At 37.3% G+C, this 13,666-nt stretch overlaps 1 protein-coding gene across 2 annotated transcripts in view; it reads left to right on the plus strand.

The window, feature by feature from the left end:
• The window catches only part of DCLK1 (doublecortin like kinase 1), a 317,887-nt gene that overhangs the window by 291,796 nt on the left and 12,425 nt on the right, over positions 1 to 13,666 (plus strand). Inside the window, exons 16-17 of one of the 2 annotated variants that reach the window (XM_075919170.2) lie at positions 7,338 to 7,451; positions 12,416 to 12,489. In XM_075919170.2, coding sequence (XP_075775285.1) covers positions 7,338 to 7,451; positions 12,416 to 12,489 — 188 coding nt within the window. The remainder of the gene's footprint in view (positions 1 to 7,337; positions 7,452 to 12,415; positions 12,490 to 13,666) is intronic. The other variant, XM_075919169.2, reaches the window with a different exon arrangement.

Consider the following 13,666-nt stretch of genomic DNA (forward strand, 5'->3'; position numbering starts at 1 on the left):
GCCCTTGACCACTTATCAAAATCTTGGAGCAAGCCCATATAAGAAATTATTACCCTCCCAGTTTCAGATACTTAAAGGGAGTGCAGTTCCAAAAAGAACATTTGTAATTCAAATGTACAGACTAATTCAATAATACCCTAAATAAAAAATTTAAAAGTATCTGAATAGATTCCTATATTCCTGAATGGAAATGGTGTGTAAAGTACCTACAGAATGAATGCTCAAGTAGTTCTATCATCCATACTGTTGTTGAGCTAGAAGCAATTTTAATCATTAATTCTGAGCTGCACAGCCTCTCTGTCATGTAAAGCTTATAGACATCCAGTTCAATATAAAATCAGACAATTTTGCATTTTTGTGATCACTTTAAGGCAGAAGATTTTGTTGGTGGTGGTATTTTCTTTCCTTCTTGCAGCATATATTCTTTTCGCAGCATGTTTATATCCCAATTTGTAATCATTTTTCTTTATGAACGGAGATAATTGTCTTTGAAGTGTGTGTGAACTGTGGGAAGAAAGGTAAGGTAGAGGTGGTGGAATCTCCATCCCTTGAGGTTTTTAAGTCTCAGCTTGACAAATCCCTGGCTGGGATGATTTAGTTGGGTTTGGTCCTGCTTTGGGACTCGACGACCAGCCCTATGATTCTCTTCCAGTCCTATGATTCTATGATCTCCAGTGATGGAGATTCCACAACTTTCCTAGGCAATTTATTCCAGTGTTTAACCACCCTGACAGTTAGGAAGTTTTTGCTAATGTCCAACCTAAACCTCCCTTGCTTCAGTGTAAGCCCATTGCTGCTTGTCCTATCATCAGAGGCCAATGAGAACAATTTCCCCCCTCCTCCATCCCTTTTAGATACCTGAAAACCACTGTTATGTCCCCTCTCAGGCTTCTCTTTTCCAAAGTAAATAAGCCCAGTTCCTTCAGCCTTGCCTCATAGCTCATGTTTTCTAGACTTTTAATCATTTTTGTTGCTCTTCTCTGGATTCTCTCCAGTTTCTCCACATCTTTCTTGAAATGTGGTGCTGAGAACTGGATACAGTAGTCCAATTGAGGCCTAATCAGTGCAGAGTAGAGCAGAAGAATGACTTCTCGTGTCTTGCTCAACACTCCTGTTAATCCATCCCAGAATCATGTGTTTTTTTTTTTTTGCAACGGTGTCACACCGTTGACTCATAGTTAACTTGTGATCTACTATGACCCTTAGATCTTTTTCTGCAGCACTCCTTCTTAGACAATCACTTCCCATTCTGTATGTGTGAAAATGATTGTTCCTTCCTAAGTGGAGCACTTTGCATTTGTCCTTACTAAACTTCATCCTATTTACCTCAGACCATTCTCCAGTTAATCATTTTGAATTATGATCCTGTCCTCCAAAGCACTTGCAACCCCTCCAAGCTTAGCATCATTTTCAAACTTAATAACTCTCTATGCCAATACCTAAATTGTTGATGAAGATATTGAACAGACACCTGCGAAACCCCACTTGTTATGCCCTTCCAGCATGATTGTGAACCATTAAGTACTACTGTCTGAGAACAGTTATCCAGACAGTTATGCACTCACCTTATAGTAGCCCCATCTAATTTATATTTGCCTAGTTTATTGATAAGAAGATCATGCAAGACCATATTAAATGCCTTACTAAAGTCTAGGTATGTCACGTCCATTGCTTCTCCCTTATCCACAAGACTGGTTATCCTATCAAAGAAAGCTATCAGATTGGTTTGGAACAATTTGTTCTTTACAAATCCATGCTGGCTGTTACCTGTCACCTTATTTTCTTCCAGATATTTTCAGATAATGGAGCTCTGTTGATTTTTTTTGACACCTTTGGAGGCTATGAAACCTCAAAGCTCCCCCCCCCCTTTTCTTTAAATTACACAAAGCTGCATTTTATTAAAACTTCAGCAAGCTGCATGAAGAATCAGGACTGTTACTTCCATGAGTAAGAAGTCCCCAACTTGGATGCGTGCCTACCTAGGGGTCACAAAGGAATGTTTGGGAATGGGAGTATGGTATGCTCTCAGCCAGCCCCTATAGGGGACATGGAGGGAGTGCCATCCAGTCCCTCCCCCGATCCAGCTCTGCCCCGGCCCTGGCTTCTGGCCTCCAACCACAGCCAAGCTGTATATCTGCACCCAGGACCCCAACCTGACTCCTGGCTACAACCCCACTCCCAGCCCTGCTCCTGGCTTTGCTCTGCCCTCAGCTGTGGCCCCAATCTTAGCTCCTCACAACCCAGGAATCTGTGTCTCCCTTTCCAGGAGTCACAGCCCCACTCCCATCCCTGGAGGGAGGGGGTTGAAGAATATCAGGAGCTGCTTGAGGCTGGCTGCGGCAGCTGCCACTCTAGGCGGAAGGCTCTATCGGCACCCCCGCCTGCACGGCCGCCAATAGTCATGACGTAATCATCGGGCACCCGGGCCGGCGGCACCCTAGGCAACTGCCTAGTTTGCCTAGGTTCACTGGCCGCCTGTGAGGACAATAGTAAGGCAGGTGTTTCCCTGAAAAGTCTGGGGAGTACTGCCTTAGTGTCGCAAGTCATACTGTTGTTAATACTCTGCAAGTACATCACAGTGAAAACATACTACATTCCTGTTTATACTAGAGGAGGATTTGGTCACAGTTTAATGGGTTTTTTTTTTCCTCCTTAATCATTCCTTTATAGCATTCAGTAAATCATCTTCAGCTATATACTAGATACCATTCACAGCTTAATCAGGCTAGAAATACCTTTTCCTTGGACTAATTTGCTAGACAGTTTTCTGGAGTTGAGTTCAGGAAAGTTCATAAGCACATGCCTGAGTCCACCTGTAATTGAGCTATCACAAAAATTGGGCTGAATTTTTGTCATAAATTTAAGGTCCATTGAACTAAATGAGACTTATGTTGGTTAGGTGCTGTCCTGAATGGGGATTATTTCCTGAAATGGGACCTGGCGTATGTGTGAGAGCAAGAATTCGGAAGAGAAAATCTGTTTTTATACAGGGGCACTGTGAACCTATAGAGAGGACATTGGACTAGGAGTCAGGCCTTTCATTTTCCATTCCTAGATCTACCTCTACTTTCTTTCTACTTCAGTTTCTCCATCCTTAAAGTTGGGATAAAAATGACTACTCATGTTTACAAAGGCCCTGGAGGGCTATAAGTGAAATTTAGTATTATTTTACTTCTTAAAATATTCTCATTTATAGAAGGAAACTAATTCACATCCTAGTATATAATATGTGAAATAACACTTCACTTTTCTAGGAAAACTGTTTAAATACCTCTAAGTACCCATATTTTGGACTTATTAATAGTGTTGAGACTAGTGAAATAGCAATAAAAGGATGGGTAGCAGTGCTGCTTGGAAAATAGAAATAATTTTTCATGAAGATTTTCATTAAAAAAATTTATCTTTGAAATTTCATTTTTATAGAAATTTTCTGCCTGGTTATTCTATGTAAAAAGTCTATTGTAGGCTATAAATAGCTATTGCATTCTCAAGGGCAGCTTTTTATGACTCTTTAATGTATGATTATCTTGTAAATTGATGACATTGATGGAATTTAGTTTGACAGTTTCAATAGTAACCAACAATCATTTCAGTTTCAATTTTGAAGATAACAATAGCTGGATTTCTCTTAGAAACAACAAAACTTGTATTGGTCAGAATCAGACCAGTAAAACTGTTCCTACATCAATAATACCCCAGCTGTTTTCAATTTAAAAAACAAAACCTGAAAAGACTTTGGCTTGTTGCCATTGAGACAGATGGAGATTCTGGATTGTGAATGCAATTTAGCAGCAGTTCTCTGCCCCCTCACTTGAGTTTATTTGGATTTGTCTCTCATACAGAACTCTTAGAGCTAGAAACAAACCCACTGTTTTATACTTCCCCTACTGGGACTCTCACTGTTTCCTTTGCCTGCTCATATTCATTGTGAAAGAAAGAATTATAAAAGAGGTTGGAGGATTGGGAGCTGGCATTTTAAACACTGGAAATGTTATATAATCCAAAATGCACCAATGGCAAGTTGTGGTACAAGTATACCCTGTTCCTGACTTCTGAGTAATAAAAATGTTTAACTTACTGTAATTCAATAAGTTATAATGGTGAAAAGGATGGATTACATTTTGTAAACCCTTCCCCTATTAAAATGATAACCCAAAAAGTGGATTATTTTTTGTACACACCTGCTTAAAAGGGATTAGGAAACCTGTAGCTTTAAATCATTTCCCTAGTCTCCCTTGTTATGTCTGACTGTCTGTGAAATAAATAAGTATGCATCAGTAAATAATAATAACGTGAGCATTCACATGCTAATTTTAAAACACAGTTAATTTTAAAAGATATTTTATTTGCCAGCTACAATATTTTTGGTCATACCATTGAGTGCTGCCCAAATCTCACTGGAAACCTTATAAGAAACAGAGTCAAAAGGCTTTCCCAGGATTTTTATTTGCTCTGATTTTCTTCTGTTGTTGTTTATATAATGGCATCTTCATATGGCACAGTTGGTACTGGAAAGGACACTTTTTGTGACCAGCATGTGAAATGGATCTGAGTGCTTCAAGGCAGTAGGACACAGGCAATCCTGAGCTTTGCTTAAGTTTTTTTTTTTATTATTCAATTTATTTTTCTTTGCATCTTTACATGTCCTTTTGTGGAAACTGATGCAAATATAATGCATGCGCTGTTCTTGATTATTATTATATACAGAAATGACACTAGCAGCCTCTGTCTGTTAGAGCAGTAATTGACTGTTTGCAGGAAAATCCAAATTAGACAGTTGTGACAGTAAACAATTGTACATTGAAGTAGTATGTTGTAAATCCTAAGTCAAGGTCTTCAAGAGTTACAAGTGATTTTAGGTGCTTCTGTTTCTGGTTGTCCAACTTTTGAGACCCTATGTAGGGGCCTATTTTTGAGAGAACTGGTGCTCCACATTTTCTGAAACTCAGGCCTCTTTAAGGTGTTTTTGAGTTGAACATCCAAAATCACCAGTCACTCTTGACAGTTTTGTCCCTCATCTTACAGATGAGACCACTTGTGAGGGGAAGTGTGTATATCAGATGGTTAACACATAGATTGAGACACTTACTAGTGAATGCCCTTTTGCGGAGGGGGAGAGTTAACATCTGCAGTGTCTTGTCCGACTTCCTATTTGGAGCATTTAGCCTACATACAATTCCTCCTGTGGTTTCTTGTGGGCATGATAGTCTTCTTCACTTCCCAACATGTGCTGTACCATTGCTGTTTGATATTAAGCAGCTGCCATGTTTCATCCTACATGTATGTCTGTTTTTAGATGTTGGATGAGGTGATTCCAGTTTGGAACCTGAATACCAATATAAAATGCACATTAGGTAATAGCAGTAGTAGTTAGAAAGTGTTGCACTGGCAGATTAATTAATGTCTTATAACTTTGTCACAGCTTGAGCACTTTGCTCAAAAAATGTATCCTATGTTATGTGGATCTTAAATATCCCCTCTGGAGCTTAGGTTGTAGGTTTCCCTGTTAAAAGTACTAGAAAATTTACCCGGTATTGCTTGGGTCCTTAACGCAAATCATGGTTTTTTGTGGGTTTTTTTTTCATTTTAAATCATTGTTCTCAAGCAGGGCTAGAAATGAGGGATTCTGTACGCAGGCTGCTCTGGGGGCAGAGAGAAAACCTCTGCCCTTTGTCACTGCAGCAGCTTGTGAGACATGCCCATCCCTTGCCACTTCAGCAGGAACAGCCAGGGGAGGGGTGCATGTCCCCTGGCTGGAGAACACACAGTCTCACACACACTCGGAAATATGTAGTAGATATATACAAACTCTCAGAAATATGTAGTAGATAGTTGTCCCGTTCTCCATCCTTGCCCCCTACTGGCCCAATGGGGTTATAGCTGTCCCAGTCCCTATCGCTGCCCCCATGTGGTCATTCTTCAGTATAATTGTCGCTCCTAACAGACCCCTCCTTTTCCATTTTATGAGAAACAATTGAGTTCTAGTTATATCTCATTATCCTGGCACAACCAAACCCTTACCTTGCTTTAAGTTATGATAGGAAACTGCATATCAGATATGATGGTCCTAGTTCTCACTATTTAGGAAGAGTTCTTGAACAAATGGACAGACAGACAATCGCACATTTCTAAAATATATAGTAAGATTACACTGATTATCAGGACTATAGTGATTCTTGTGACTCAATCCTTTAAAAATTGAGATGCAAGTTTTGAGGATTTGTTTTTCCAATGAAGAAGAGGAAAGAGTTTATTTTGTAGACTAGCTTTCTTCTGGGAAAGATCAGGTTGGAGGAATACAGGTTATTTTAGGTGTCAGATCTACTGCGTGAAGTCTCCCTTCTCCTAGATAATAATTAACAATGATATTTTTTAAAGCTGTGCATTTCACCATATTCTGCCAGCTAGCACATGTTATTAAGGAGTGAGGAAATTTTGAAAACCAGTGTCACAATCTACCAACCAAACTAACCTTGTTACTATATGCTCACAAAGCCAATGATTTACATCAGCGACTATGTAATGTACAAAGTGCTCTCAGAATTGTTACACAGACAGAAAAATGAATGTCTGTTCTGATCTTGATCTGTTACTTCCCTGTGTTGTACTTTTGGTGCTAAAATGCTTAGTTTAAGTTTGTGATTTGATTATTGATAGCTACTGATGCAAAGAAGAGCCCCTTGTGCAACTAGTGTATAGAGCCAGTCAGCAGGACAGGGTCCTGCAAGACCTGCTGCTATAAGAGCAGGAGCGGGTGGGAGTGGGATTACAAATAATCCTGCAAAAGGCTGAAATGCAGTAGTTCTACGGGTCCGTCATTTTGTATGATTCAAGTTTACTGTTCCCTGCCACCTTGCATAATCTGATGGTGGGAAGTTCTTTGTACTGCTCAAGTGGCTCTATCTGACCAGACCGTTTGGGCCCGTTACAAAGGCCTTGTAATTTGGTCTTTAACTTGAACTGCTAACTTGTATGAGAACTACAAACTGCCTTGTCTTTTCTAAAATTTTAACTCAAGTTTAGAACATGCTTTTTCAGAGGAGACACGGCCACAACTGACTCAAACATTTTGTTTTTCCTGCCTGAGGCCCATGTTTCTTTACCCCGGTGTTCCCTATAGCTGCATAGGAACACATGAAAATGGAGCTGTTCCATGACAATAAGGTTTCTTAGAAATACCTTAGATAGATTTATGGAGAAGATGACATTGCATTAAACATATCTCAGGACAAATTTTTATTAAACTTTTTACATCTGCAGGTACCTCCAGGATCACCTCACTATCTCCCTTATTTTGCATTTTCTCTATAAAATTTTGTTTTTTTTTTTCTCTGCAGGATGATGGCCTTCCAGAGAACGAGCATCAGCTTTCAGTAGCTGGGAAGATAAAGAAGCATTTCAACACAGGGCCTAAACCCAACAGCACAGCAGCTGGAGTTTCTGTCATTACAGTAAGCATCTGAAATACACAGCTATAACATTTTAAAAGTGCCCACAAAACAGTTGATGTACAGAAGATGACACCAAAAGACAGCAAGGGCTTGTACTTATTGTAAAGTGCTGCCCTCCCTTGTAGCAGAAACTACATTTCAGATGCATTTCAAATGCAGCTGTGCAAGAGGGTTGCATACCGCACTACTCACAATATGTTAGCTGCATCCCTCCAAGCAGAGGTTAAATTGGTTAAGCCCAGGTAAATTTTATAGGCACATGCAGTGCAGTATATGCCTCATGAAAATGTCTATTTTTTCTCCAAGATGAACACCTCCCAACCCTCTCTCTCTCTCTCTCTCTCTTTCTCTTTTTCTCTCTCTTTCTCTTTCTCTTTCTCTCTCTCTCTCACACACACACACACACACACAAACACACACGGATGATATTCAGAATTTTATTAGATTATTTATGCTAGTACCATTAAACAGTAACTATCTGTTTTATCCACGTTCACATCTTCTACTTATTTTTAATACATCTGCCTGTGTTTTAAAGCTTTCTTTTTTATTACTCATGGTAATGTTAATTCTCCAGATAAAGTCACCAAAAAAAATCAATGACACATTGAACATAACCATTCCCATATCCAATTACTCAGTGTTTGTTCCCAGCTTCCATAAATTGCAGATGGTGTGACTGCACGTGTACACTGTCTCGTACTGTTTCCACTTTCATGTTCCTCAGCTCGGCCCCTCCAATGGTGAGTTAAATCAGCATGAAATAAACTCAGCTCAACAGGCACAATCTGGCTTGCAGGTGTGAACTATTTGTGAAGCAAAATGGATACTTTCTCAGAAGTATTTAAGATTTCAAGCTGTGCCTCTCACTTTTTTTTATTAAAAGCTATTTCAAAACAGAAACAAATTGCCCCTCATGCTTTTCTCTTAGATTTCCAACTTTCTTATGCCATCAGCCAACATGCAGTCAGCATTTTTAATTTTCATTTTCAAACAATAATGCCACGGTTACTCTCCCACAAATAAAACATCACATACTCTCAACTCATTGCTCATATGAAATGCAGGTGTGTTCTGAACAGTCTAGTTCAAACTGTGTTCTTTTCCAGTGGACTGCCAGCACGCTTGTCCATAAGAAGTACTGCTCAGGTCCTTTTTGTAAGGTTTTCGAAGCTTAAAAGATGGACACTATGCTTCCCCAATCTCACCTCTTACACTTTTTAAAATATTTTGGTTTGTTCCAGTTGATCTGGAAATGGATTGTTTACAGCAGTTTGCCATTTTAGTAGTGAAAAAGGCATTGGTAAAGTGAATATTTCCATTGACAAACATTATAGAAATAAATGAAATAAAAGCAAAAACACTCACTGAATTTGGTAATGTACTTATTTAAATTCTAATACATTTAATGAGAGCATCCTTCTGAGTGGATCCTATACCGTGGTGTGGTTAATTCTGGAGTTCTGCCTCTAAACTAGCAGTATTTTTAAAATATTGTTATAAAATCCAGAAATTAGTTTGATTTCTTTCAGTAACCTTCCTAAAATTGGGAGCATACAAACATCTGTCGTGCATGTGCAAAATTTAAGGCAGGCTAAGCAAATGCTGATTTAAATATCAAAAACCTTCTATATATTATGTGTGAAACACATCTTAATAAATAGAATAAATAAAACCAAAGGCAAAAGAGCAAAAACTTTTAGCCACTGGCCCTGCATTTAAAAACAGTTTAATGCTAGTTTGGCCTAGGATAGCTATTAAAATTTTACTTTCAGGAAACTCCTTTTTTTAACCTATATAATGTCAGATTATATTGATGTAGAACTTATTAACTAAAGCTGTTCTAAATGTATACTTTACAAAGTATATACTCCTCAAATGCTGGAACATATTGTTCAGCACATAAATGTAAAATATGTATATCTTGACCCTTTAAAAAAATCTGTTTTATTGCGCTGGTATGTGTGTATACTGTAGCTTATGGAAAGGGATAGCTAAAATACAATATTTAATTCTCAATTCAACTTCATGATATTCTTTATCATACATATACCCATATGGTAAAATTTATCATGATATGGGGGTCTAGCAAAGAGCTGTGTGCTAAACCTTTAATGCAGAGCTTAAGTTAATAAGGATTGTATGTGTTAGCTGGGCTGCCCCTCCCCCACTCCCAGTTTATCTTATTAGGTCAGTCATTTGCAGGTGTATTTTATTTATATATAAAATACTTTTAGTAGACTGTTGATTTCTTTAGTAATGCTCTAATATATTGTATGGACCCCTTTTGCTGAGGCATACATTTGCTTTGGTTATATAATTCCCAATAAGAATAGTATATGTTCATCCGGGTTCCAATCCTACAAACACTCATGTATAAACTTTACAGTTGTCATAAAGTTAATCATTTGCATAAGTATTTGCAGGATTAGGGCCCTAAAACAGGTATGACCAAAATATTTCATTTGGAAGCTTCATAACTATATGTTTTTTGTATCTAAAACTAATATTTCACTAAAAATGTAAAATGCGTATTTAATAGCAAACATATATTAAATAATCTGTTTAAAGTTTAGCACTAGAGTTTTTGTTGAATTCTCGAAGGATGCCGTCACACTCTTTCCTTTGAATATTTTAAATTAATGACTCGACTGCTTAGTTATAATGTCTCCAGCCACTAAAGAAGAGAGCTGGTAATTATTTCTCAAATAAAAACAGATGTTTTGAAAGAGGTTTTTTTTAAAAAAAAAAAAAACAATACTCTGTCAGTACCCCATGGGTTTGTAATGATACTCTTTCTGTCTAAAATAATCAAGACAAAATCTAAATCAATTTATTTAAAATATTTTAGTATTCAAGGATGTTTTGCAATACATTCTATTAACTGAGTATAGTTCAATTTGTGCTTATGTCTGGAATGTTAAAGCTTTGCCTGTATGTTGTCACTTTTGTGCTTGTTTTTTTGGCATTATTAAGACAGAAGAAAAGACTAATGATAACATTATGTTAGGGTTGTGTGAGGTCCCTGACTTGGCTAGGGGAGTAAATCCCAGCTTGAGGCTCAGGGGAACCATGTAGCATAAAGAAAGAAAAAAGCTGTTCTGACAGCTGATGGGCTGCCAATGTGTCTAGAAATGGTAACCAATTCCTCTGTCTGCAGCATTCTGACTGTCGCAGGCGGCCTCTGTCGTCTGTGGAAACCAATTGGTGCTTCTTTATCATGGAATGGGGGTGGGAAGAAAGAGGGAGAGAGATATTTAAAATGCATTATAGCAATTATAAAATAAAATTAAAAGTGACATTTTAACAGTGGGCTTTTCTTAAGCTGTGGAGAAGAGAAAACAGCTTTAGTCTATTAATTTTGCTCGGTTTGAGAAAGAACCTATGACTTAAATGTCATTTCATATCTGTTGTTGTTCTATCATTATTATTTATAACTTGTTTTTCTTAGCCTATAATATCCATGGTAACTAAAATGTTTGTTTCAATTCTGCTTAGGTAGATGTAACATTTTAAAATTCAAAGAATAAATCCCTTCCTAAAACACGAGTAATAACATTCAGTTAGTTTGTAGTGCAATACTTTTTATTCTATTTTTTCATTACGTCTTTTGTGTACTTGAAATGCAGTATAATAAAATGCCAGCAGATGGCAATAGTAGATCAATCTACTAAAAGTCAATGAAAAAATGAAATATAGCTTCAAGGGCCACATCTTTTGAACAAGTAGTATCCTTTAATTCTAAATAAGGTGAAATGTGCGTTGATTTAACGTCACAGAAAAATATTAAATCTTTCTCTTTGCGTTTGTATTGAAAGTGTTAGTTAAATGTACATTTAGATGCAAGCTGCAGTTTAAATAACTAGTATATAGAGATATCTTGACCATCCTGCCTCAATTTAGAATTAGTAACACTCTTTAGCAATACACCAAACTCTTAGTGAAATACACAACGGCCTTTCCATTTGTAGGGCAAAATGTGAAAGTTATTAAATTTTTCAGATTACATTGGGCAGTAATGCATCTGCCATGTCTGTCCCCCCACAATTATATCTAATCCTCTGTTGAAGGCTATCCTAAACACATGTTAGTGCAATGTAGATAGGCTAGAGAAAATAATACATTTTCCTTTGTTCTATGCACATTCCTCTGCTGATGATAAATTCAATGTAGAAAAATATATACAGCTCAAAGTTATATTTTTAAGCACACACTTTACCAGATTTTTTTTTTACGTATTACTAAGTTCATTTTCCATTTTGACTTTAATTGATGTAATTTAGTGAATATTGTACAGCACAGCTTTCTGCCATTCTTTTATTAAGCCCGAGATGTAAGGTAAAATATTAAACAATGCAATGCTGCTCATGAATCTGAAAAGTCTTGCTCTCCAAGGCTAACATTTAAAAAAAACCAAAACAAATAAAACCAAACCGGAATTGCCATGATTGATGGGGTATCTTAACCGGATTCTTTTAATCATACACATGCCATGATTATAAAGTGGTCTAATTTAAGCCTCCTGTAGTCTGTGTAGCCTGCTCCATGGAATGGCTAACACTGTGTTTTTTAAAAAGTATTAAACCTCTGTTTAATTGCAAAAGATACTTTTTTCATTACAATTATGTGCAACTTAAAGGGGCACGTCTATCTTTCGCGATAACAGGATATTTGTTATACTTTTAAATGAATGCTTACTGCACTGAGTAACCTATTTCGCAAACTCAATTTCAATTTAAATAAAATGGCTTCTAATATAGCAAGCTAGAAGCTAGGGCTAGTTTCTTTTTTTCTTTTATTCTTTTTCTTACTTTTTGTCTCCAGTGCATAGATTCAGGGTGTTAGATAAGGGCCTTGTGAAACTGAAAACAGTAAATATATTAAATAAGGAACAGCTTGGTCTGGAGTCTTAATTCTTTAGCATTCTATCGATCCACTGAGTTGCCCCATTTCTCTCTGCTCAGCTGGACCACGGGTTTACCATCAAGAGATCAGGGTCTTTGGACTACTACCAACAACCAGGAATGTATTGGATAAGGTATGAGATGGTGCAGCTCCAACAGTCAGTGTTTCCATGGCAACGTGCTGGCAGTCTCCATTAACCAGTTCCTTCAGTGGATAAACATGCTTTTTGATTTGTTATCCAGTCCATATGCTGCTTTATCAGTTTCATTTTAATCTTGATTGAGATGCCACACCCCCTCATTCCCTTTCTTCACCCATTATTCACACTGACATTGCCAGCTTTCTCTTCATCGCACATGCTCAGTATCAATTTTCCTTATAGTTAAAAGGACAGTGTATATAGAAAATCTACTGGATATGCTGCAGCAATTCTCCCCCTCCCCCACTCCATATTGCTGGTTAAGGCATCTGCTTCCTGTGCACTTCTGTTTTTAAACACATGGAACAGCAATAAGATCTCAACATTTTTTTTTCCTCTTCTGTATGAGATACGGCACTATATACTGTCATTTTTAACCTATCAAACACAATCTTTACCTTAGATGGAACAATGCATTTACCTAACACAGAACTAGAAATGCTCTCAAGTTTACTGAAATATAATGCATTGTATGTGCTGGTAAGCTTGTGTTTTCTAATTATGTACATTTATTTTTGTTCTCTTTTTATTTTCAAAACCCCGTGTAGTTTGTTTTTATTTTTTAACAATATTGCATGAATCCATTTTTAATATTTTCCTACTTTGCGTAACTGTTTCAGGGTTGTTACTAGTTGACTTGACCGATACGATAAAACGGGACTTTGGCTGGGATGGTTTTTCTGAGGGTAAAAAAGAGGGATTTTGATGATAGCTATTGTCAGGTGCATACCTCCTCAATCAGTCAGGTGGTGTTTTCATCAAGTGTTTATTTGCTGGCTATTGTCCCCTTATTGCTCATAGGATTTTACTTGTGATAGCTGGAAAGATAAAATGAGTCCCAAGTGAATACTTTTTCCTAACACTTGTAGTTGTTCAAGCCCAGATAAATACTTTTCATTGTGGAGGGTGGGGGAAAGCCTATTCTGTGTAAGGAACAATTCTACAAATTAGCTTAATTAGCAAAATATATACAATAATGTAGAAATCTGTTCCTCATATCATTTCACTGATTGCTTGGGTCAGTTTACAGCACAGTTTCTACAAAACTTATCAGGCCCCAAAACACACAAAAAATATGGCTGTGAAAATTCAGTATATTTTGAAATGGGTG

The sequence above is a fragment of the Pelodiscus sinensis genome, chromosome 1, assembly GCF_052426305.1.
Source record: "Pelodiscus sinensis isolate ZL-2025 chromosome 1, ASM5242630v1, whole genome shotgun sequence".
Classification (NCBI taxonomy): domain Eukaryota; kingdom Metazoa; phylum Chordata; order Testudines; family Trionychidae; genus Pelodiscus; species Pelodiscus sinensis.